This window comes from Gallus gallus, chromosome 1 (assembly GCF_016699485.2).
Source record: "Gallus gallus isolate bGalGal1 chromosome 1, bGalGal1.mat.broiler.GRCg7b, whole genome shotgun sequence".
NCBI classification, from domain to species: domain Eukaryota; kingdom Metazoa; phylum Chordata; class Aves; order Galliformes; family Phasianidae; genus Gallus; species Gallus gallus.
Genome location: NC_052532.1, coordinates 154,843,707 through 154,866,320, shown reverse-complemented (window position 1 = coordinate 154,866,320; position 22,614 = coordinate 154,843,707). Strand labels below are relative to the sequence as shown.

The window sequence follows — 22,614 nt, the reverse complement described above, 5'->3', positions numbered from 1 at the left end:
CTTCCAATAAATTAACATCCAACAGATGGCTGGTGTGCTGTAGTATGAGATGCTTTTGATGGAACTGGTTTATGTTATTAAAAATGAGTGTTGCATAACTCACACTGCAGTATAAGCTATTTCTGAGTATATTAAAAGACTTGTACTCTGCCATAAATATACTGCCTTGATGATGATGACTGTTGCATCTTTGTACCTTGCTAAAAACCATTGAGAATACTTACTAAACTTTAAGAGACAGACTTCAGTAGATAAATCAGATCATGAATTGCATCTGTACTCACATTTGGGGAGAATAATATGTAAAGAGCACTCGAGCAATATTTTTCATAGCAGCTTTCCCCACCTGTGTATTGCTATGTAGAAAGAAAGGGGAAGTATGTTGCAAAAACATGTAGTGTAGATCTTAATAGCCAAGTCAGCGTTGTATGGATAACATGGCTCAATGGTTTGCCACCTGGCAACCTTTAGTATTATCTTCATGTTTGCTTATCTCTCATATATACTACCTCTGGGTCAACAACCTTCTCCTAAACCATTGGCAGAGACTTATTTATTCTCCCCATTTGAGGATGTTACTGGCTGTTCCTTCATTGTTCTGGTTAACTAACTTTTGTATTTTTGTTAGTTTGGAGTTGAAAAGAATTGGAGACCTTGGAGTTATTCTGAGTCTTATTATTCCATTGTGCGCCCTGGTAATGAGACTTCTGAGATGGCTTCCTGTGTGATTCTTCTTCAGTCATAATCTGTGTTATTCTTCTTGTTGCAAGCAGGTTAGCAACTCTAGAATTAGGTGTAATCAAGAAGTAAAACGTACAATTCGTTTTATTGGGCTACCTTTTGTGTTTCTCATTCTCTCTGTATTTTAAGTCTCAGCAGGGAATGATGAGGACTTGGCTTTTCATTGAACTGGAAAATAGTTTATGTTGTCACAGCAGTGTTACTGTTGGGACTTGTAAACTCAAAGAGGACTAAAAACTTAAGATAAAAATGGCTGCTCCTTGCAGACATTTCCAAAGTAGCAGATGTGGATTAGCAGTTGCTATGCAATGTGTGGACTCTTTCCTAAGAAGCTGAGCCTTGTTGTAGGTCACTGTTGCCACTGACATACTTTACAGCTTAATCATTAGTCTGATATAATCACTGCAATCATTAAGTGCAATAATGATTGCAATTCACAGCTTATACAGAGATCCTTCTGCAGAAGCCGTGGATCCCTAGATGAGAATTCCCAGGTTTTTGCTAACCTTTTCTGGATCAAAATGTCTGCCTCTTAGTTATGTGGAAATTGAGGATTTTGGGGTGAAGGATTTATATAGTAACCTCTTCCAGAGCCTAAGGGTTGTTTTCATTATCCAGGCTCTGCAGTTTGAGTGACTTCTGGGAAGGATAGCTTACAACCACTGTGTGTGTTTTAAGGAGCCTGCTTCTGGCTAGACGGTTCGTGAAATTCTGCAGACAGTGAACTGTAGTTTCCAAGAGTTAATACATTAGTATCTCTTTTCTCATGAGAAGGAAGACTCCTAATTTAGCGTTTACTCATGCACTCATTAAAAACGTTGGGAATATTGCCATGACCTCACTTGGAGCAGAATTGGATCTTTTTGTTCCACTCCCTCCTTGCCACCAGATTGAGTTGTAATAGCTTGTTGGAGCGTTTTGGTGGTGTCTTAATTGGTGTATCAAGCTTTTTTCTTCAGTCATCAGTTTCATGATACAAATTACATACTTTATGGGTACCAGTGGAAGAGATGGTGTGAGATCATCTACTGTTCTGTGGCTGAGATTATTTTCCCATATCATGAATTTTGTTCAAGTTTTTGTTTTCAAACTTTCCTGACTTTACTACAGAAACTCCAGCACATTTGGTTTCAGTAGGCTGGGATGCTCAGAATATTGTATTATATAAATTCTCCAGTCTCAGAGTTATGTGGTCAGACTAGCTTTTTTTTCCCACCCCCTTTTTGCCTCCCACACAGACCTTCTAACATTCTGGCAAAGCAAGTATTTGGACATCTACCCATTCTCTCACTTTGCAGCAAAGAAGCATTCATTTTTCCAACATTAAAAACTTGGCCAGAAAACCTGTCCCAAAAGTTTAATGTTTTGAGCAAATGTTTAAAAATACCCTCTATCTGACTTGGCTGCTTAAAGTAGCTTTAACACACTTTTGTCCACTAGGGCAGAAAGATTCATTATCCTCCAAAAGGCAAACACTTATCTGGTGATATTGACGGCAATTGAATTTAGTTGTTTCATGTATTACAGAAATAAATCTGAAGTTGTAACTAACCTAAACAAAGAGTGGTTAACATCCACATGCCTAGGATGTGTTAAATCCCTAATGTAAAACATTACATGGATGTGTTACAGGAACTGAGGACAGGAGGTAGGAATTGTGGCGAACAGGGATAAAAGTATTTGCTCACCTTGGTCTTGTCTGCTCCCTGAAACAACAGGGCACGTTTTTGCTGAGAGTAGTGCGCTTTGAAACTTGATCCTTGTGTCTTATTTTTTGATGGCTTCTGGGAGAGCTGATTCAAGGAATTATATTCTCTTCCAGCATTATTTCTGATAAGGTTGAAAAAATTTACTTTTGACTGCATTGACTGAAGTGTTCTTTCCTGGATCTGACTTTGCCTTCCCGTATGAAGGCAAATCAAAAAAAGGTAGGAAATTTTAAGCACCACTCATATTTCTGTGATCTGCGCACCATGCTTCTGTGGGTACATATGCTTCAACTCAAGTTAATGGAGAACTGGCTTTCACAGAGAAAAGTCAGGTTCAGCCCATGTACCATGTTTTTATGTGATGATGTGATCCATGTTGCTAGGGTAACTCAAAGAAACACAAAATCTAGAAAAATCTCAAAAAAGAAGCATTATAATTTCTTCAGTGCTGCTTATTTGGTTGTGAGATATTTTGCCAAAATACTACACTGTAAGCCCAGTAGTCTTTTAAAGGTTTTATCCCAAATGTGGACAGTAAAATAAATGATGCAGTCACGCAGTAGTGATTTATTTCTACTTAAGGACAAATTCCAAAACAGCTTTAACTTGTTTCCAAATTCTTTATTATGGAATAAATTGCACTTACCTTGTACCTCCATTTTCTCAACTTCACTCTCTGTTCTTCTCTACATATAATAAGACAAATTCTTTCCAAAATCTCAGCTCTAGCATATTTTCCCAAAAGCTGTGCTGTTAGTAATCCCCCTTTAAAATGCTGAAGTATTTGTTCTTTAACAGTGTGCCTTTAACTTAAAAAGAGGGGCTGGGGGTGACACTAACCCAGTTCTTGTTTCAGATTTTGTCCTCAGCCAGCATTAAAGGATCAGCAGTATCTGTGTCAATATTGAGACTGCTCAAGGTAGTGGATATTTCATCTGCTTCAGTTTTTTTGCAGTCTTATTTATTTTGTGGTGCAAAGAAATGGGAAAGTCCAGCCCTTACATCTAAGTTGGCTGCCTCTTTCCACCTAGTAGCTGGCAAAAGGCATGTCCTTTCCTGTGTAGCTTAACCAAAACATAATGCAGACATCCAGAACAAGATAACCAGTCCATTGATCTGAACACAGAGTTCATCCAGAGATTTTCCAGAGAATACTTTGTTTAGAATGCTAAGTAAATTTTGTTCTCATATATAATACTTTTGCCAGCATTATGTTGGAATTGCTGTAGAGGAAAACATTAGCCATCAGAAATATGTTCAAGTTACTCTCAGGTCCTGCATTTCCCACATACCCCAAAACGCAGGGGCCATGACTGTAGTCTACACTGGCCTGTCTCCTCTCAGGAAGATGAATTCATCTCTGTATGCTTACCTGTTATTACTAGTCTTGGTTCCCCTGAAGAGGTGGTGACTGGAATACAGTAAGTCTTGACCACCTCCGATTCACAAGCCATGGATTGGGAATCTGTAGTTCTTGCTTTTAGCAACTCACTTCTATGCACTTAATTGTATTCTGTGGTGTGCAGTGGTGAAACTCAATATGAATGCAGGCATGAGCTTAGCAGTACTCACTATAAATTACTGCCAGTCATTTTTTTTTGTCAGCCTATATGTTCTTTGCTGAATATCATGTATAAAATACATAGGCATAAATTGTATAGACATGAGGTTTTCAGATACCCCTCAAAATTAATGAAAACTTCTGAAGTTGGGTGTTAAAAATTGGTAAACTGTTTTGCTTATGCACAAGTTTGTACATCACAACCTGTTTGCTTGATGCAAAATTAAAGGATTATGTTTACCAAATTTTTTTTTTCTGAGCATAAAGCAAGGCAAAAGATTTAAGGTAGTCATTTTCTTTCTCTCCCATCTGATTATATAGGTTATAAAAATGGAGGGAAATGGCTTAAAACTGAGACAGGGGAGGTTTAGGTTAGATATTAGGAGGAAGTTTTTCACTCAGAGGGTAGTGACGCACTGGAACAGGTTGCCCAAGAAGGTTGTGGATGCCCCATCCCTGAAGGCACTCAAGGCCAGGCTGGATGTGGCTCTGAGCAGCCTGGTCTAGTGGTTGGCAACCCTGCACATAGCAGGAGGGTTGAAACTAGATGATCATTATGGTCATTTTCAACCCAGGCCATTCTATGAAAAATCTCTGTCTCTCTCAGTGAGCAAAGATATATAATCTGCCAATTTCTAGCTATCCCTCAGGGACCACTACTGAATGCTTTTTCCTAACTGAACAATTGTATTAATCCAGGGTAAGAATGCACACAGGCAGTTGCTATGGTGTACTAGGTACATGGAAAATATTTACCCTAACTTACCTTGCAGTGAGTTGTTTATCCATACCCTGAGTGGGTGCAGCGGTATCTGAGCAGTACTCAGCGGGAATAAGTGAGTCAGCAGTGAGGGCTATTCTGTAAAATTGCCACTAGTATCCCTCTGTGGGAAGGAGGGAAATAGAAGTGAAAGTAAAAAGGACAATAATTCTGGAACTATTTAATTAAATAATGGCAAAGTTACATCAGGCAGTAGAGAAGGTGAATATTCGTTTTGTCTTGAAAAAATACTGAGTTGCCATGGTTGCTGCAGTTCAGCTAATGCAAATAATATGCTTCATACAGAATGTTTTTCTGTAACTCTTAGTACTATTTCTGTGCCATTTAACAACTGTATACATTCATGTATTCTTGTATGCATTTCAAAAAACTCACAGGATCTCACTGAATTGTCTACTTTGATCTTTGTTATTAAGTGAGACCCTATAGAAACACCAGCTAGCCCTTTTGGAAAGAAAGCTAACACATGCATGACTCCCCATATGGATTTCTTTTCAAAGTAATCTTCAAAATTCACACAAAATGACCTAGTGTGGTACGGGAGAACCAAGGGAGAGATCTTCAAAACAGCGCAAGCGATGTAAATGTAGATAAACTGTGCAAAAAGGGGCTAGTCAACAAAGCAGCACTAACTATTACAAATGCTGTAAAATTCTTTAATATACCTCAAAGTATGAGCAGGAAGCTCACATTCTCCACCTCCTCTTTCTCTGGAGGTGTTACTGCAGTGTGATGCTCTCTCCCTTTCACCTTGCCAACCCCTGACCTGAGGAGCAGCCAGGTTATCAGCCAGGCTCCTCTACACAGCCTTGTTCCTTTGGCACTGGTGGGTTTTTTTTGTTTTGTTTTGTTTTTTATTTTTCTGTGGGCTTACTGTTTTGGATTGTTTTGGTATTATTTGACAGATATCTCCTCTTCCCTGCAATATCCTGAGTATTAGTTTCCTCTTGAGGGGAGCTTGTGGCTTAGGCTGAGCTATGAGGAAGCTGGCAGAGGTGGACCACCCAGGGAGGGGTAGGAAAAGAGCGTGAGGAAATGGATAATATGAGTGTCCTGTAACTTGCTGGGGCTGATGCACATTTCTAGAAGTGCCTGTTTTTGTTTTGATAAGAGGTTTAAGAATAGCTTGGCATAATGGGTGAGATCAGCTAGGAAGCACCACTCTCTGAAGTGATATGATGGGCCGGGCTCTGAGGCAGTGAACCAGGCCATGTTCCCACGGAGGGTGTTGTCTTGCCCAATTCCTTTTCTGCCCTTCCCCTCTCGGGCATCTTCCCTCCTCCCCACCCCTCTGCCCCTTCTTTAGCAGGTGAGGGTGTGGGTTGGGAACAGGCTGCTCGGTCAGCAGGGCCCTCAGAGCTCTCTGCTGCATGTTGCTGGTTTCATAGGGGCATGGAGAAACGCTTTCTGCCGTCATTTTACACCTGACACTGTATACGGTTACAATGTAAGTGGCATGGGGATGCGGTGGATACGTTGCTATGGAAAGTACATGTGCTTTTTGTATTTATAGAGCAGTCAAGTAGGAAGGTGTGTTTTCCAAAGCTGTTCTCGAGTGCTTCTGCAGTACCAGACCATTTTGTTTCCAGCAATCTCAGCAGTGAGCTGTGGCTCTCAGGGTTGAATATCAGTTTGCCGAGAATACAAGTGCTGGCTGGAGGAATGTCCTCATGTCTCTGTGCCCATGCTGCAGTCCTGCCGTCCATTGAAGCCTTTCTATTCTGAGCAGCATGTGGGAATCCAGTGAAATCTGATAACGGCAATATTAATAGCAATTGAGTAGGTGTCCAAAGACGTTAAAATTTAGCGCGAGCCTGCTGCTAGTTGGACAGACGGCGCTGGTCTCCTGCGTGACATACCTTGGTAGTAGTGGGTGGAGAATCCTTCGAACCCTTCAAAGTCTTCCTCAGACACGTAAGTTAAGGTGCTGGTGTCGGGCTACAGTGCCTGGAGCTTGGCGAGTAGCTTGGCAGAGGGCCTTGGCTGCCCCTGGGCTGGGGCAGGGCTTGACCGATCAAGTCCTTCCGAGGGCATCTGGGTGGTGGAACCTCAGCCTAGGTTGTTAGAAGGTCAGAGGGAGAACACTGATACTTCTGTTGACACAGAAATCTGTGTTCTGTTTGTGAAGTTCTGTATTAGTAAGATATGTAGCATGGAGGAAGGGATGGGAAACGGATAGCTTTGGCAGCTGTTGGGGTTTCTGGGCTATTCGTCACGAAGGGAAGGGTTTGGCACTGGGCACAGTGCATTTGTCACTGGTACATTCCTTTCTATCAGTGGGAGTGTCTCTGTCCCTTCTTCCTCCCCGTAAATGGATGCAGAACTTTCTTATCTCTAATGACCCATTACTACTTCTCAGCAGATAACTGATTGAGAGGAAGAGGAGACTCTGATCTAGATTTTTTTTTTTTAATCCATATCTGCATTTCCAGAATGTTTCTGCACTAAAAACATACTCTGAAAGCCGTGGTTTCTTAAAGGATGCTGCAAAATAATCTTCCAGAATTTTACTGACATCTTGTGTCTTGGTTTTGGTCTTGAGCCCCACATTGATGTTCTATCTGGAAAGTAATTAAGTCAAGCGTGGGAGTGATGTGCTGTCATGAATTGATAGTTTTCAGAATTTAACATGTATTATGATCTCATGGAACCGAACCAAATAACATGTTTGGAAAACAAAATCCAAACTGTTGGGTATATATATTAAAAGCTTTGAAATAATTTGACCTAAACATAGCTACTTAAAATGCACCGCCCTACTGCAAGGAGACACTGAAAATATATGTATACAGGTGTTAGCATTTCCAGTGGATGTTTTTTGTAAGTAGTCACAGTCTTTCTTAAGGTTTCTTAAGATTTCTTACGGTATTATGGTCTGCTTTCTACTGTTAGTTGTATGACTGTCTTGTACAATTTTTATTTTTAAGAATGCCTCTAAGTATGTTAAAATAATAGGAAGCTGTCCTCATGGCTCAAACCTAAGCCTCAGCAGAAGACCAGGAAGCAGGCCGACCTTCTTGCTGGGTTCCCATCACTGGGGTCTCTGTGGTTGTTGGCATGGCAAGCTCCTCTTCCACCAGGGCCCTCTCTGCACCTATGTGGCAATGTGCTAGATTTGCAGCTGTATACTGACACGCTCACTTGTGCGAGCATGCTGTAAATCAGATGAGTGGGTTAATTTGGGCATTAAAAGTGCATATTAGAAAAACCCAAACAGAGAAACTGGCTCAGCCCTTTGGTCCTGATTCACAACGTGAATCAGAGTTGTGTTGGCGTAACCACAGGGCAGCAAACAGAGACGGCTGGAAGGGAAAGAGAGATCAGGAAATCCTTAAGGTAGAGCTGCTGCCAAAGCCTTTGTATTGTCAGGCAGGGGCCTTAGTGACTAATTTTCAGTTTAACCTTGAGCAAACAGCGGAGCTGGGAATAAATTCCTTGAGCTGCAGCTCGGTCTGTTGTTGCAACGTCCCTTTCTTTTATTATATAGTGGTCCTTATTAGAGAAGCATTCATCCTCTAATGCTGACCAAGCGTAAACCATTTTGGTGAATGTGCATTTTGTTCCAATGTAACTAAGGTATTTGGTATCTAAGCATATAATCTACTAACAAGTGCACGTTATTTTTGCCCCGTTTGTCTTTTTTTTCTGTTTGCTAAACGATTGACGTAGTTCAGATGATTTACACAGAAGGTATTACTTCTCCATGGGTGGTTATTTCACATCTTTTGTAGCAGTATTCAACCTGGAATTGTTCAGTTATGCTTCATAATTATTACAATATCCCCCGCATGTTGTTATCTCATGGCCTTTAGACTTTTGTGCTGCATTTGATATATATTTTCCAGGATGGTTAATCTTGAAGTTGTTCATAAACTTTTATTGAAACCACTGCCAATACTTAAGGCTCGCACTTCATGAATGAGAAGCTGTAGGTTTTGAACTTGAGAATTCTATGCTAGTTGAAGTTTGACACTGAAGTTAGATTAGGTAACCCGGTCTTCTTTTGAACTTCAGAATAAGTGCTAGAATATTGAGACTAGCGGGAGCAGATGAAGCACACAGTAAAATTATTTCTGTACAGTGTTGACTGTTCTCTTTAGCAGCTTCTGTTGCTTAGTTCAGACATCTCTAGTGGAGTTGCACAGTTAAATGATAAAACCTTTGGGAAGACAGAGAGGTTAATTTTTGAAATTTAATGAAATGATTTAGTGAACGGTGTGGAACTGTCATTTGGATAGGAGCGTGCTTCTTTCAGCAGATTGTTTTTAAGGTGCATCTTTGAGCAAAGCAGCAGCCTGCTTATCACAATGGCATTCATTTATTCAAGCCTGAAATTGTATTATGCAGAATAATAATTTCATAAAAGCTGTTGTTTCCACCAGCTGGGTTCTATCATCGTTTTGAATTAAAATGTCAAATTTCTTTATGGAATTATCCAATGTGTGATTGGTGTTTAATTGCATTGATGAAGGTATACCAACAAGTTGATTTACTCCTTCAGTTGCTAGAACAGCTTTCGTATGACAAATGTCTGTGCTCCATGTACACTTTAGTGCTTGTGTTCAGAAACTTATGTTCAAAATAAACTTGTAGTTATCCATGAGTGTTTAAAAAGCTTAAAAGTTGTCTTGCAAAAGTTCCTGCATTCCACATCTTCTAGCCTATTTCATCAAATACAGTGTGAGAAATTGACCGTTTTGGTCACATTTTTAGAGCCAGAGAGCCATATGTGTGAGAAAGGAAGCAGAGGTGAGAGCACAAACTCACTGTTGGGTAGTAGCAGGTTGTCAAAGAACTTGGGTTCCTGCCTCCTCTGAAAGCTGCAAATGGTTTTGCTATGTTGCAGAAGAGATTTCTGCCAGTTATGACTTCTCCTAGCTTAGTGCTGCTGATATGACCTGTAGTTCAAACCTACACATCAGATCATGCATAATACTGCGTAATATTTACATTTGGTGATAGCAGTTTATGAAGCAGAAATTCTATTTAGTATAACTGTTTCATATTGTATTATCATACCATTGTATCAACTTGCTATTTTAAGCAAGGTGGGGAGTGAGGGGGGGCAGGCAACTAAGCAATGGATTGTGCATGCATAGCTCAGACATGGTTTGTGAGCTTGGCTATGTTGTAGATGTACGAGGCTCTTATTTCATTCTGAGGAAGAGGGAAGTGGATCCAAACTGCATCTTCTGACAGCTGCATACCTCAGAGAGGAGAAGCAGCTGTGAAAACTAAAGGTGACAACAAATTTTTTTTAAGGCATTGGATTTTTGGATTTCTTCTTCGAGGGTTTTTTTTTGGTGTTTTTTAATTTTTATTTTAATTTTGGTGTGTGTGTGTGAAAACAGCTCTAGATTTTAGATTTGCATAGATTCTGGGACTATACATTACTCTTCTGGAATATCTTCTCTTTTCCCCTCATTGAAGAATTAATATATACCTATGTAAATAAGCAATTGATTGCAGTAGATGAGCAGGAGGTTTCTTGATTTGTATGTTCTTATGGTTGGACTTATCTAAACAAATTGCTTAAAGGATCAGAGGCCAACAGGCATAGCTCAAAGAAGGAAAGTAGTAATGCATGTAAATTACAAAACTGGAAAAGCTTTACTAAGGGTAAACAACTTGACGGCTTGTTTCTGTTGTTAGCCTAGTAAACATGCAAATGGAGCATTGTCTCCTGTATGTGTGTGAAATGTTTCTCTGCCTGCATCTGGGGTTCAGTCATGCTTACTAGTTTATGTGTAGGTTCTTAAGTTTTGCAGTGTTTGTAGCCCAAGAATGCAGGCCTTGTATGTTCGTGGTTATTTGAGTGTAGATGATATATAAAAATACAAAAGCAGCTGAGTGTTGCTCATGTTGCAAATGACCGATAGAAATGATCCAAGAGAACTCATGAGGAGCAGAAGTGGGCACCACGTTCAATCACAGAGCTTCCTTCTGAAAGCTGGTGTGGCCAGCTGGGTACAGACTATAGTGACTAAAGGCAGAATTTTTCACTGTTTACTGGACTGCTAAGGTTTGGAAGCAAACTTTAAGGCATCCTTAGCAAGGGTATGCATGGCCTCTGCTTTTATAATTGCAAATAATGAAGGAAATTCTGCCCTAACAACCTTAAACCTTCAGGCCAAAGAGTGTAAACCTTGAAAATACTCTCTGTCCTATATGAAAAGTATAATACTTATATACTGTGGTGCTTATATAGCCTCATGAGAACAATTTTCTGTTCTCTGCTTAGTAACCAACCTGTCTGTAGTCAGTGCATTAGGTAACAGCCATAGCACGTACATCCAAAAAGAAATCCATGTGCTCATGAAAAAAACAAAGCATTTCTCCAATAAATTATCAGTTAAAAAAAACCCCTAAAAATACAACAGCAATGTATTTCAGGAGGGTTTTTATACTTATACACATAAATATTTGACATTAAGAGATGTCATTGTGCAGGTCAGGTGCATCTCATGATTTTGTGCTCATGGCTGCCTGATTTCTTCATGATGGGTATGAACCATCCCATCAGTACTGAGTGCAAGTTACTCTCCTCCAAACATGAGGAAAGAGAAGAAGCAGTGGCTGTGTGAGCTGTGTCGAGTTGTGTTTAGTGTTTCTCTGAAGACTGTTGTCCATGCTGACCAGACCCTATCATGATTTTGCTCCCTCACAACTGCCCTCTGCACAGCTTACTTTACCTTTTCCTTGTAACCTTTTGACTAACTTGTTCCTAGGTGGCTGGTAGTAAAATACGTGACCTGACGCGTCACAGGTCTGAATCTTGGAGTCCGTAAATCTTTCTGCCACTGTATACGAATTTCACACCTTTTTGTTCAAATCCTCTCATCCTAATTACTGTCAGTGCTTGGTGGGTGTCTTCTTTTTTTTTTTTTTTTTTTCCTGAAGTGTTCTGTCCAGCAAATATTTTGGAAAATGTAATACAATGGGAGGGAAAGTAATTTGCTTTCATATGGAACTGAAGCTCTTCCTGGATAGGAACTATATTGCCCACACATTTCCTTGTTGTCCGTGTTGTTGTTGGTAACTAAAAACCTAAGCTAACTGAAAGAGCCTGGAACCTTTCTGAATTGTTCTCAAATCAGAATCTTTAATGCTTTCTTCCTTTGTCTATAATGCTTAAAATAGTATAGTTATTCCTGAGAAGTCGAAGTGTGCCGCTGTTCTATTTCTTTTGGAAGAGTCATAGTTTCATGTTTTATATAGAATCTAATTGGGCTGCAAACATTTTAAATCTTGAATAATAAAAACTCCATCAGATTTTAAAACTTCTGTTTTCTTTTTCCTTCACTCCTTCAGACCAGAGGAGACCAACAGAAGAGTGAAAAACGTAAGATGCTTACTTCAGTTCTTTCTGAAACAATTTCTCACTAATTGTGATTAAACATCTTTTTAAAACATTTCTGATGTTTCTGTTTATGGCATTATTGTGCTTATTTTATTCATTGGCTGTTTATTAAAATTAATGCCACACTATGGTCATCTCTATGGATCTTAATTTTTCAACTAAATATAATAATTAAACAGCACTTACATCTGATTACTTGAGTTACTCTGCGTGTAATACAGCACTTTAAATGGTTTTGATGGAAGTTCTAGTTAACACTGTAGACAAGACTTTTATATTTCAATGTGGAAAATCTCCCTTAGCAACATGGAGAGATGCCTTAATGCTGGTTGAGAGGGAAACAGTGAACTTCATATCTTGTTTTATTTTATGTTCCTAGGTTTTGATTACACTATATTGGCTTGGGAGAAAAGCACAAAGTAACCCTTACTATAATGGTCCATATCTCAATCTTAAAGCATTTGAGAAATTATTAGGGCAAGCATTGACTAAGGTAAGGAATCTATTAGAAATAGTACATAAATACCCTGATTTCATACTTTGCAACTCTTTACAACTCAAAATAATCTTTTATTGGGCTTAATTTTAGTCTTAAATTGGGGAATACTGTCACGATGTTTTCTTGTTTTTTGTTCGCTGTCAAAGGCTATGTGGAAAGAATGAGTTTTAGCTTACGCTGGTTCTTCTGATACCAATGTAATCAAGAAATTCGGAGTCCATCCCCTGTGATAGGTTGGTAGATTTTGAACAAGCCTTGTCTTTATTCTGTTCAGCTGAAATGAGAGAAATTTAAGAATTTGTTTTGACTCTTCTATTCAAGCTTTTATATTTTTCAGGGTTTGACATTAGTCTTTGTTAAAGTTTGTTAGTGCAGTCAAGACACTTTTTTTAATTTTTGATTGAAAATTTATTAGGAATATTCTGCCTTAAACTATTATGAAAGACCTTTCAAAATTTACTCACATAGGCACTTGAAGAGTCCAGCCACCTAAACAGAAGTGGCAGGGATAGTGGGTACGGTGATATTTGGTACGTGGACCGAGGGGAACCCTTTCCATCTTCAGCAAGCCACAAAAGAGACGATTCTTTGGATAGCTTAGACTCTCTTGGCTCAAGGTCCTCCACAAGCTTTTCATCAGACATAACCTTGAAAGGTGGCATTGAAGGTATGTTTTCTTCTTTTAAATCTTTTATTAACACATCTTATGAGCTGGGAAAAGACAGTGTGTGGACCTAGTACTTCAGGTGCCCAGTACTTAAAGTGACTTGGAAGGCAACTCTGATTTTGCTGCTGCCATGGGTTGTGTTTTCCTAAAGCAAATATTGACCTGTAACAGTTGATAGAAGCAAAGCAATGCCCACAGGAATGTTACTAGGAAGGGCTGTTGGAATTCATGCTTCCACTGTCACAACAGGATGTGTGTCCATATGGGGTATTTTCTTATAGTTCAGGGAGGGCAGTTGCAAGAATTCAGATCCTGATAGGTTTGCCTAAAACAGCAACAGTTTCAAAATTTTCTTGCCTTGTTCCTTTCATGGATATATCATATATCTACATTTTCACTTGATTTGTGAACATTCAGTATAAGCAGTGTTTTTCCCACCTGGGTCAAAAACTGAATAGTAGTTCTTATTTTTGATATTTTAATTTGTCATGAAAAAAAAGGTAACAAGATCTATGACACTAGTTCCCTATACCTCTACTCTAACCTGTGTTTTTTTTTTCTCCCACATTTAAAATGCAGAATGAACTTGTAGTCTAACAATATCAAAACAGTGAGATTTTGGATTTTTTTTCCATTTGTGTAAAATAAAACTATTGGACCGGACACATCACATAGAGCATGTTTGATCTGAGCAAAGCAACATATATAGCCATTTTACTTATGTGACATGTACCCAGGGCTTCTAATGGATGTTAATATGCTGAGATGAGAATATTTTTATAGTCTTTGCTAGTAAGTAGGCTTGGTTAGTAAATATGAATTGCAAATGTGTTTTTAATTGAAAAAAAAACAAACAACAACATAAAAACAAAACTCCTCTGCTGTTTTATTTTTTCAATTTAGAGGTTAGTGCTTTGTTTCCTGCAGGCAGCAGTGATAGTGAAAGAATGGAATGAATGTAGCATGAGCATGCAAACCAAACTCAGCTGAACAGACCTTATCACAGCCTCAGAACAAATTTCTAAAAATACCTTTCTTACAGTCCTATCAGTAGTTCAGCAATTTTGCAGGGGAAACATCTTGAACATGGAGTTAAACTGATTTTAGGATATTTCCATGGGACTTGTAGATAGAAACTTACCTAGAGAATAATGTTTGTGCCATCTCTTTTCTCCTCTGTCCTCTTAGGCTGTGATAGTGACACAGACTCAGAACTGCCTTTCAAGATGCGTGACTCCCATAAAGATGACAGGTCCTATCGAAGGATTTCTGTAATTGAACCAAAACCTGCTACTGACTTCAATCGCTTCTTACCCACCAAAAACAAGCAGCCAACATATATGCCAGCACCCCTAAGGAAGAAAAGAACAGAGAAGAACGAAGACAACAGGAGGAGCTGGGCAAGTCCTGTCTACACAGAGTCAGATGGAACATTTTCAAGGTACTGGTGTGTGCCATCTTTGTAAAGCAGAATTTCATTTATATTTTTGACAAATGTTTTCTTTATTAGTTAATGAAAAAAAGCTGCTGTTGCTACGATTGGAAGTAAAATACTCTGTTTTAAGTGAAGAGAGGGGCTGCTGTGGTTGTCTAGCTTTTTTTTTTTTTAATTTATTTTCTCCTGATATTTTCTTTGTCTGCTTGACTTTCTTCCACTTTACTCAAAAAAACAGAAAACTAGTTGTGTTGATGTCAGTCAGACTTGATGCAGTGGGGATTTAAATGATCTTAAGTACTGAATGAGCTAGACATACAGCTTTGGTTTCTCATTAGAGCTTTCTGAACTGTGATGATGAATTTCTCTTGTCCAACTTCTTAGTGTGCACACTTGAGATTAGTGGGCAGTTCTTGGGTTTCATCATAACTGTCGTGACTTCACTGTCTTCGTTCTGTTCCTGTTTTGGTCAACCTCAGTGGACGTGAAAGGAATCCCGTAGCTTCCTGCCAAAATAGCAGAGCAGAATGTGGGCTTACAAATCCAGCTTCCCTGCAGATGGTCTATGAGTATGACAGTGGCTCTGATTCAGAAGATGAAAGAAGGATGCCCGACGTGGTTATGGATGACTTAGCAAAACGTAGATTTCTAGTCCAAAAGAGCCCTGTAAGCTCTGCTGCACCTGGACATCATTTCGTGTTGCGCAATGACTCTCCTAAATCTTGCTCACAAGAAAATTATTCGGCTGGTCCGCTAGCTGCAATGCTTGAACCACTGAGGTCAGAGATACTAATCCAAGATCGAGTAACTGTTTTATTACCTGAATTGCAGTCCATCAATAACTCAAAGTTAGCTTTCTAATCAGCATTTTAACAGAGGTGATAGATTAATGTTCCTTTCCTGTCAAATTTTTGTCAGATGTGATAGGATGCCAATATAACAATTTAACATTTTTTTGTTATTTCTGGTACTGCAGTGATGGAATTGAGAACTAATTTGCTTCATTTACAAGGTTGAACTCTTGAGCCAAAAAGCATGTATTTCTTTGCATTCTTTTTGTCAAGTTGCTCCTAAAATATCTTAACTGATTGGGTATTTTGAACAGTAACCAGAGGAGGCAGAGGCAGTTGGATACTAAGGTGGAAAACAAACCAGGCGTTAACATTTCTCCAGAATTATCTGGGTATTTTGATGAGGATGAGGAAGAAGAAACAGTTATCCCAAACATCGAAAAAGATGATCTCTATTTTCGCAAGCTAAGTTCTTCAGCATCAAATACAGTGGTTCCTTTTGACAAATTTCTTCCTAAGTTTTGGACTCCAGCAGAAGAATTGCTATGGAAAAAAATCAGGAAATCCTCTTTCAAACCCTGGTATAAAGAGATTCAAGGGTTCAGGTGCGTTTTTATGCATGCCCCTGTTTCTCTCCTGTGTGCAAAACTTTTTTTTTTTTTTTTTTTGGAGAAAAATAATTGAAATATTATTTTTATTACAACTGTTGCACTGTTGACACTATGCATTTTACTAAATGCATACACTTTTTTGTTTTCTTTCCCTTTACTTATTCTTCTGCTGCTGTACAGTAGAAAGAAATCAGATTCTGAGGATATGGATTTTGCTTACAAACAAAGCTCTGCCCTTGTTGCTAACCAGCCAAGATCAAGTTTCGAATGGAATAGCAGTTGCAGAAGGGATCAAAGCTATAAGCCAACTGCTGAATATATGGGAAGCTCATTGTCACAGATTACAGAAGGAAAAATCTTGGAGGCTTCTGACCAGCCCAGGTTCATACCTCTGCATGAACTGTACTCTTGTTGCATCAAAAAGAAGTGTCTGAATATGCAACAGTTAAATGAAATTAAACTGCATCCTGTGATGTCGTGCTTCTTTTTTTACTATTACTGGGTTTTTTGTTTATTTTGTTTTTTTTACTATATCCATAGGCTACTAGTTGTCTTCTGAAAACTGTAAATGTGAAAGGATAACATGATGGTATAGGGTTACTAGCTTTGCGTGTGAGCATGCAAGTGTGCTGTTTATAGGCAAGTCAGTATGTCTTGTTACCTTTACACTGGTTGATGTGCACTGTGCTCTGGTTAGTGGTGGTATACTTGTACTGCTCAGGATATTGCAAGTCTAAAACAAATGTATATCTCAATACATTGTGATCTGCTTGTCTTTTGCTAGTTAATGATATTTTACTTCCTTCCTTTTGTTTTATATGCTTCAGTCAGTTTTTGTTACTTCAGGCCCTGCAAAAATACTCTGACTACTTGTCTTCTGAAACGAAGACCAAAATTGATCCTACTTCTGGCCCTAGGCTCATAAAATGTAGAAAGAATATTTCCTTTATACCAGGATGTGATGACGAAGGAGACACTGAAAATGGATATCCGTACCCAGATCTAGAAAATGATGACTTGTTTGTTCGCAAAACTGGGGCTTTCCATATGAATCACGTTGTTCTCCAGGACCCCCAGTATTTCAGAAAATTCTCTGAGCAGGAGCCTCCTCTAGAGGGTGAAATAATTCTGCAACCTCGGGAAGGCCAACCTGTGATTCCAGATTTGGAAAAAGATGACATGATATTTCGTAAAATCCTCTCTCAGAAAAAAGAGGTGCCTTTATCAGGTGCTCCAGACAAGTATCACCCTGCGCTCTTTCCTGATCCTTGGAGTCTTCCAGAGGAAATCCGGTCCAAATTTCTGTGTTTACTTGAAAAAAATGCAACACCTGAGGAAAGAAAAAGCAGTGGTAGAGTGTTGTCACCGTCTTCCCGCCATAAGAGGGACGATATGCTGGCACGCAAGATTGAGTCTTGGAAAGTAGGAAGCAATATGCAGCCCGTAAATTTTATCCCAGGTCCATGCAGTGAAGAAGACTGGAAGAAGTGGGAAGCAATCAGGGAGGCCAGCAAAGTTAGACACAAGAAACGTCAGATGGTGGAGAGGTCAGGTTGTGTCCTGCACGGATTTACTTGAGTTAATTGAATTGTTTCCATTCAGAAAAGCATCATCTTGTGCTAAACCATTCATAAGAGTACAAATCTGCAATTTGTTTGTGTCATCCTGGGCAAGCTTTTTATTCGCTTTCAATAGAAGCTTATGACTGCAATACCATATTTTCAACAAAAATGATGATGGTTTTTTTTTGTAGTTTCAGGCTGCGATTCCAGAGAAAATGTGCAATAATTCCTTCATACACAGCTTTATATGGATTTCTTTCCACGCTTGAGCTGGAATACTGATTTCTCAAAAGGCTATTGAGGATAGATTTTTTTTTTTCCCAATTGAAATTGAGAAAACCACTTCTGAAACACATGAATGCTTTCAAACAAACTCTGGAGATGGGCATCATGATATTATTGCATGCACCTGCGTTTAAAAATGCTTATAAAATGTCTTACTACAGTCTAGAAATGTTTCCAAAGGTGAAAAAATTATTAGTATTCCTTTGCCCATCCAAAGTCATGGTGCATGCAAGGTGTGCGTCCACATAATTTTTAATTCTATGGTGGCATATTTATTCTGCCAATATTTTCCTTTGCTTTCCATATCTTACGTAGTCCTAATTAATACTTTCCCCTAATCTTTTCCTGGTATATCCCCATTTTTCTTCTCTGACTGAAATCTTTTAAACTCCTACCTAACTCTCCTTCACGTTTTGTACTTTGGGAGACTGGAGGAGTTTGAATGTTTCCTTAGCTCTGAAAATACGGCATTGCAAGTTGCAGTTCCCCCAGCTGTGCCTCCTTACTTTGTGGCTAAGACACTTCTGTATTGCAAGCGGTACTTTGATGTCATCATGTTTAATTTTTAAGCTTTATGCCATTAACAAAATGCAAGCTTCACTGAAGAATATTTCTGAAGTGCTTGAAATAATTTCACATTCTAAGTATTAATTCAGTAGAATGCTCATATTCAAGAATACTAAAAATCCTTGGATCACACTGAATGTGTTCGATTCTCCACTTAATGTGTGAAAGTATACAAAGGATGTTTTATCAATTGCATATATAACTTGTATTTAGCATCAGAGATGGCTGAATAAGCAAGGAAACAGCATTTGTGAGCCAGGCTTCTTGTTAGGGCTCAAGTTGACTTCAATTTTCATTTCTTGAAATGAGTATCTTCCAAGCATCATGCTGTTTAGCAGCACTGGAATAAGTGATGCAGATTTAAAACAAGGCTCTATTCATGCTGTATTTCTAAATTGGAAGCATTGGAAACTTACAGGCAACCTCATTTTGTCAGTTTTCTGGCTGATTTACACATCATGCGAGTCCTGATGTGCTTCTGACTTGTGTGAGATCGCTAATGTGCTACTCCATGCTGGCTGATCCTCAGGCTTTCACGATTTCTTCTTCACTTAGTGAGAGTGCTGGTGTGCTGATCGTATGAATGTTATGAATATCAAGCAAAACACTGAATCTTTTCTCTCTCTCTCTCTTTTTTTTTTTTTTTTGGTTTCTAATTTCTCAGACTGTTTCAAAAACTTTCTGATGAGCAAGGGTAAGTTCATAAAAGCTTGAAAGATCACGATGCTATTTTTGCCTCATTTAAATTTGGATGCATGCACAGTAGCTAAAAACTCATGCTCGAAGCAACTTGTGCATGCTGCTTTATTCTGTGCTTAAGCAATTTACATAACAAATATAAGACTAAAAGCTATGCATCTGGTAAAAGTCCTCAGACATCTAGGGTTATATTAGTTATGGTTATCAGGCATTTTGAAAATAGCTCTGATATTTTATTCCATCTGAAGTACATGGTGTTCTATATTTAAATTGGGCTCTAAAACATTCAGGTAATGTAAAGCAAGATTAGTAAATATTTCATTTCAAAGACTGCACAGTTAGAATCCTGAAAGTAGTTAATGACCTGCATGTGTATCATGGGAATGACTGAAAAATCTGTTGTTTTGAAATAGGTTGCAATACAACATCAAATGACTCCCAGAGTAAAAGCTACAAGTTAATACATTTGATAGTTTAAATGAGTGTTGAAAACATTTGACCTGCTGTTTATTACTTCGCATTGCACATTTTGGCTGTGATGGTAATACCAACTCTAATAAGACTTGAGAATTATTTCACTTAACTAATTTGTTCTGACAAGGTAGCAGTTGAACCAAAGTAAATAAGTAGATAAATAAGGTAGAAAGAGTATTCTCAGGGTTATCTGTCTGAAGTTTTCAATAAAAGTGGTGGGCTTTCTGAATATTTTATGGTTATTTTTTAGACTTGAAATTATTGTATTCTCAGTGGTGAACTGATTGGTTAGTGCCATGTTAAGTTATGGTAGCTTACATAAGCTTGTTTACAGCTTACTGTGGCTCAGAGAGAAATAATTTTCCATTTACATGTGTGATGGAATGTGAAGTATTTAGTTAAGCATGGTGTTCTATATTTTCCAAAGAGCAAAGAAAAAGTAAATGTATATGTGTGTGTGTGTGTATATATATATAGATAGATATAGATATATATGAATATGTTTGTGTGTTTATTCACTTGTACATTATTTTATCACCCAGAGGCAAAACCTGGCAAATGACTACAGGCTGCCAGGAGAAACAAAAAGTTTCTGAAGAAGTTAGATGTCAGTGAAGGGAGACTCAATTACTAGTTAAATCTTTGAAGTTAAGAATAGACTAGAAACAAACGTACGTTAGTTCATGAGTACAAATATATGAATATACCCTTACTTAGTTTATATTTTATTTGGGTCTAGATTTTCCTAATTTACTCCAAACAGGTATAGAAACTCAAGTGCAGGTATAGAATTTTGAGTAAAATGAAGGAAAATCCTTGTGATGTAAGTTTTCTTTAGTGAATTTGGGATGGTGTAAATGCTTACCCCAAACCATTTCTATATGTGATATAAATTAACTGTGAAAGAGAACTGCAAAAGAAAGAGTTTCTGCAAAAATGACCTTAGGATTTTTGCTAAATTTGGCATTCTTCCCATTCAGAAAGTAAACAAGCAAACGGGGATAATGAATTAATGTCCTAGACTTTTTTTCCAGAGGCCAAAGTCTGAAGTCTTATGTTATGAATATAAGTAAGTTGGGCCTCTTGGGAGGAAGTGAAAGAGACTGGTTTGTTAGTTCAGAGCTCTCTTGGTATGTAGGAGATTAGAGCAAGGCTCTGCACTGAATCACTTTGTTTTAACTTGCTTTACTGTCATACCAAAGAAGCGCTGCAGTTTTGAATTGTATTAGAACTTATCCTAATATCCTTCCATCACTTGAATGTTGTCCAGATAAATACAAATGAAGTTGTTCTGAGGGGAAAAAAAAATAATCACAAGTCTAGCTTTCCTTTTCGATTATAGCACAGAACCTTATGACGAAGCATATGCATGTTACTTGATGTCTCACAGATTTGAGGTCAAATATGAGTAGGAGTCTTGTCTTACACTTAAATAAAAAGATCTGTTATTCTTAAATGGATGAACAACAGAGAAAACATCAAAGGCTGGAAATCAGGTGTACTGGGGAGGAAGTGAGTTTTGAGGAATTGAGGTTACAGTGAACTAGTAAGTAGGAGTTTGTGGGGAAACTTGCTGTCGTGTGAGAAATTATTGAGACGATGACTGCAGGCTTTCCTGACTTAGACTGAGAGTACCAAAGAGGTTTGAGAAGGAGTGATATAGGCTAGTGGGGCCTGTAACATGATTATCTGAGTACTTAACAGTAAATCACTTTTCTCTTTTAGCAATGCGCATCAATAACAGACCTGATTTTTATGATTGTTCTAAGAAATGAAAGAATGGGAGAAGATTCAGAGGCTGTTGCTGAAGGGGAAAAGTGAAATAATGGGAGTTTGGCTTTGGGGAGTGGGGAAGGCTTTTAGGCGAAAGAGACTAGCAAAGTCAGTAGATTAACACGTTTAAACAGTAGAACTAGGTATGAGGAGTTAAATGGGAATCATCAGCGAGGAGCTGGTTATTCCCTTAACCTGAATTTATTTGCTCAAATACGCAACTACTGACTTCATTGCTGGAAGTAGGTCCCAACCCAGTCTTGCTCATTCAGCTGCCTGTATGTTTCCTGCTCTGCTTAAAATAACACTTAGGAATGCTCTGTTGTACTAACATAAATCTCCCTCTCATGAAGGTTTCACTTGCAAAAATTGTAGCTGAGATGTTATGAAGCTGAATATTTTTTTTTTTTTTACTTTTTGATTTCTAGGAGTAAGTCTTTGAATGATGTCAGTGCAGAGGACCAGCAGTCATTGCGCAAAATTCGTTATGAAGAACTACAAAAGATAAAAGAACAGCTGCAAGAACAAGATCTAAAGTGGCAAGAAGTAAATACTAGTTTTCACTCCTCCTGATGTGTCCTGCCAAAGGGCTGGGTGCTGCCAATGTTCAGTACCCCCAGAAAACGGGTTTTGGCATATGTGGTAATTCGTGTGGTTGTGCTCTGAAGTGATGCGTTTCATGCAACTAGGAGTGTTTCTTGGGGGGGGAAGGGGAATATCTGTTTAAGGCAGAATTGAATTTATTTTTAATATTGTTTCAGGTTTCTGATCAGTGTTTCAGGATATGATTTGTATATACTGTGATATCACAGTAAAGCCTTCAGGCTTGATTTCTGCTGGCATAAAATTTAGGACACAGTTTCATGTGTTGTCTGAAATTTGCAAATGCTTTTTTTTTTTTTTTTTTTTTTTGGTGAAATGCTTGGAATGTCTGAGTATTTGATCCTTTGGGAAAGGAAGGAAATAGTATTTCCTTGAGCAAATTCTTGAGGCTCCTATCCCCCAATAATTCTGTCTTAAATTTAGCTTATAAACTGTCATTATAACATTGCACAGCATCTGAAGATCTTTTCTTTTTATTTTTAATTAAAATCTGTGA

General features: G+C 38.4%; 1 protein-coding gene across 17 annotated transcripts in view; it reads left to right on the top strand.

Moving 5' to 3' along the window:
• The window catches only part of LMO7 (LIM domain 7), a 129,019-nt gene that overhangs the window by 73,254 nt on the left and 33,151 nt on the right, over positions 1-22,614 (top strand). For 4 of the 17 annotated variants that reach the window (XM_046901882.1, XM_417010.8, XM_046901888.1 and 1 more), the window contains 10 exons: positions 12,104-12,134; positions 12,532-12,645; positions 13,120-13,318; positions 14,507-14,759; positions 15,233-15,532; positions 15,859-16,149; positions 16,336-16,536; positions 16,983-17,702; positions 19,234-19,263; positions 21,944-22,061. In XM_046901882.1, the coding sequence (XP_046757838.1) occupies positions 12,104-12,134; positions 12,532-12,645; positions 13,120-13,318; positions 14,507-14,759; positions 15,233-15,532; positions 15,859-16,149; positions 16,336-16,536; positions 16,983-17,702; positions 19,234-19,263; positions 21,944-22,061 (2,257 nt within the window). Of the gene's footprint in view, positions 1-6,116; positions 6,240-6,618; positions 6,707-12,103; positions 12,135-12,531; positions 12,646-13,119; positions 13,319-14,506; positions 14,760-15,232; positions 15,533-15,858; positions 16,150-16,335; positions 16,537-16,982; positions 17,703-19,233; positions 19,264-21,943; positions 22,062-22,614 lie in introns of those variants that run through there. The other 13 variants (XM_040706624.2, XM_040706603.2, XM_025146774.3 and 10 more) reach the window with 8 other exon arrangements.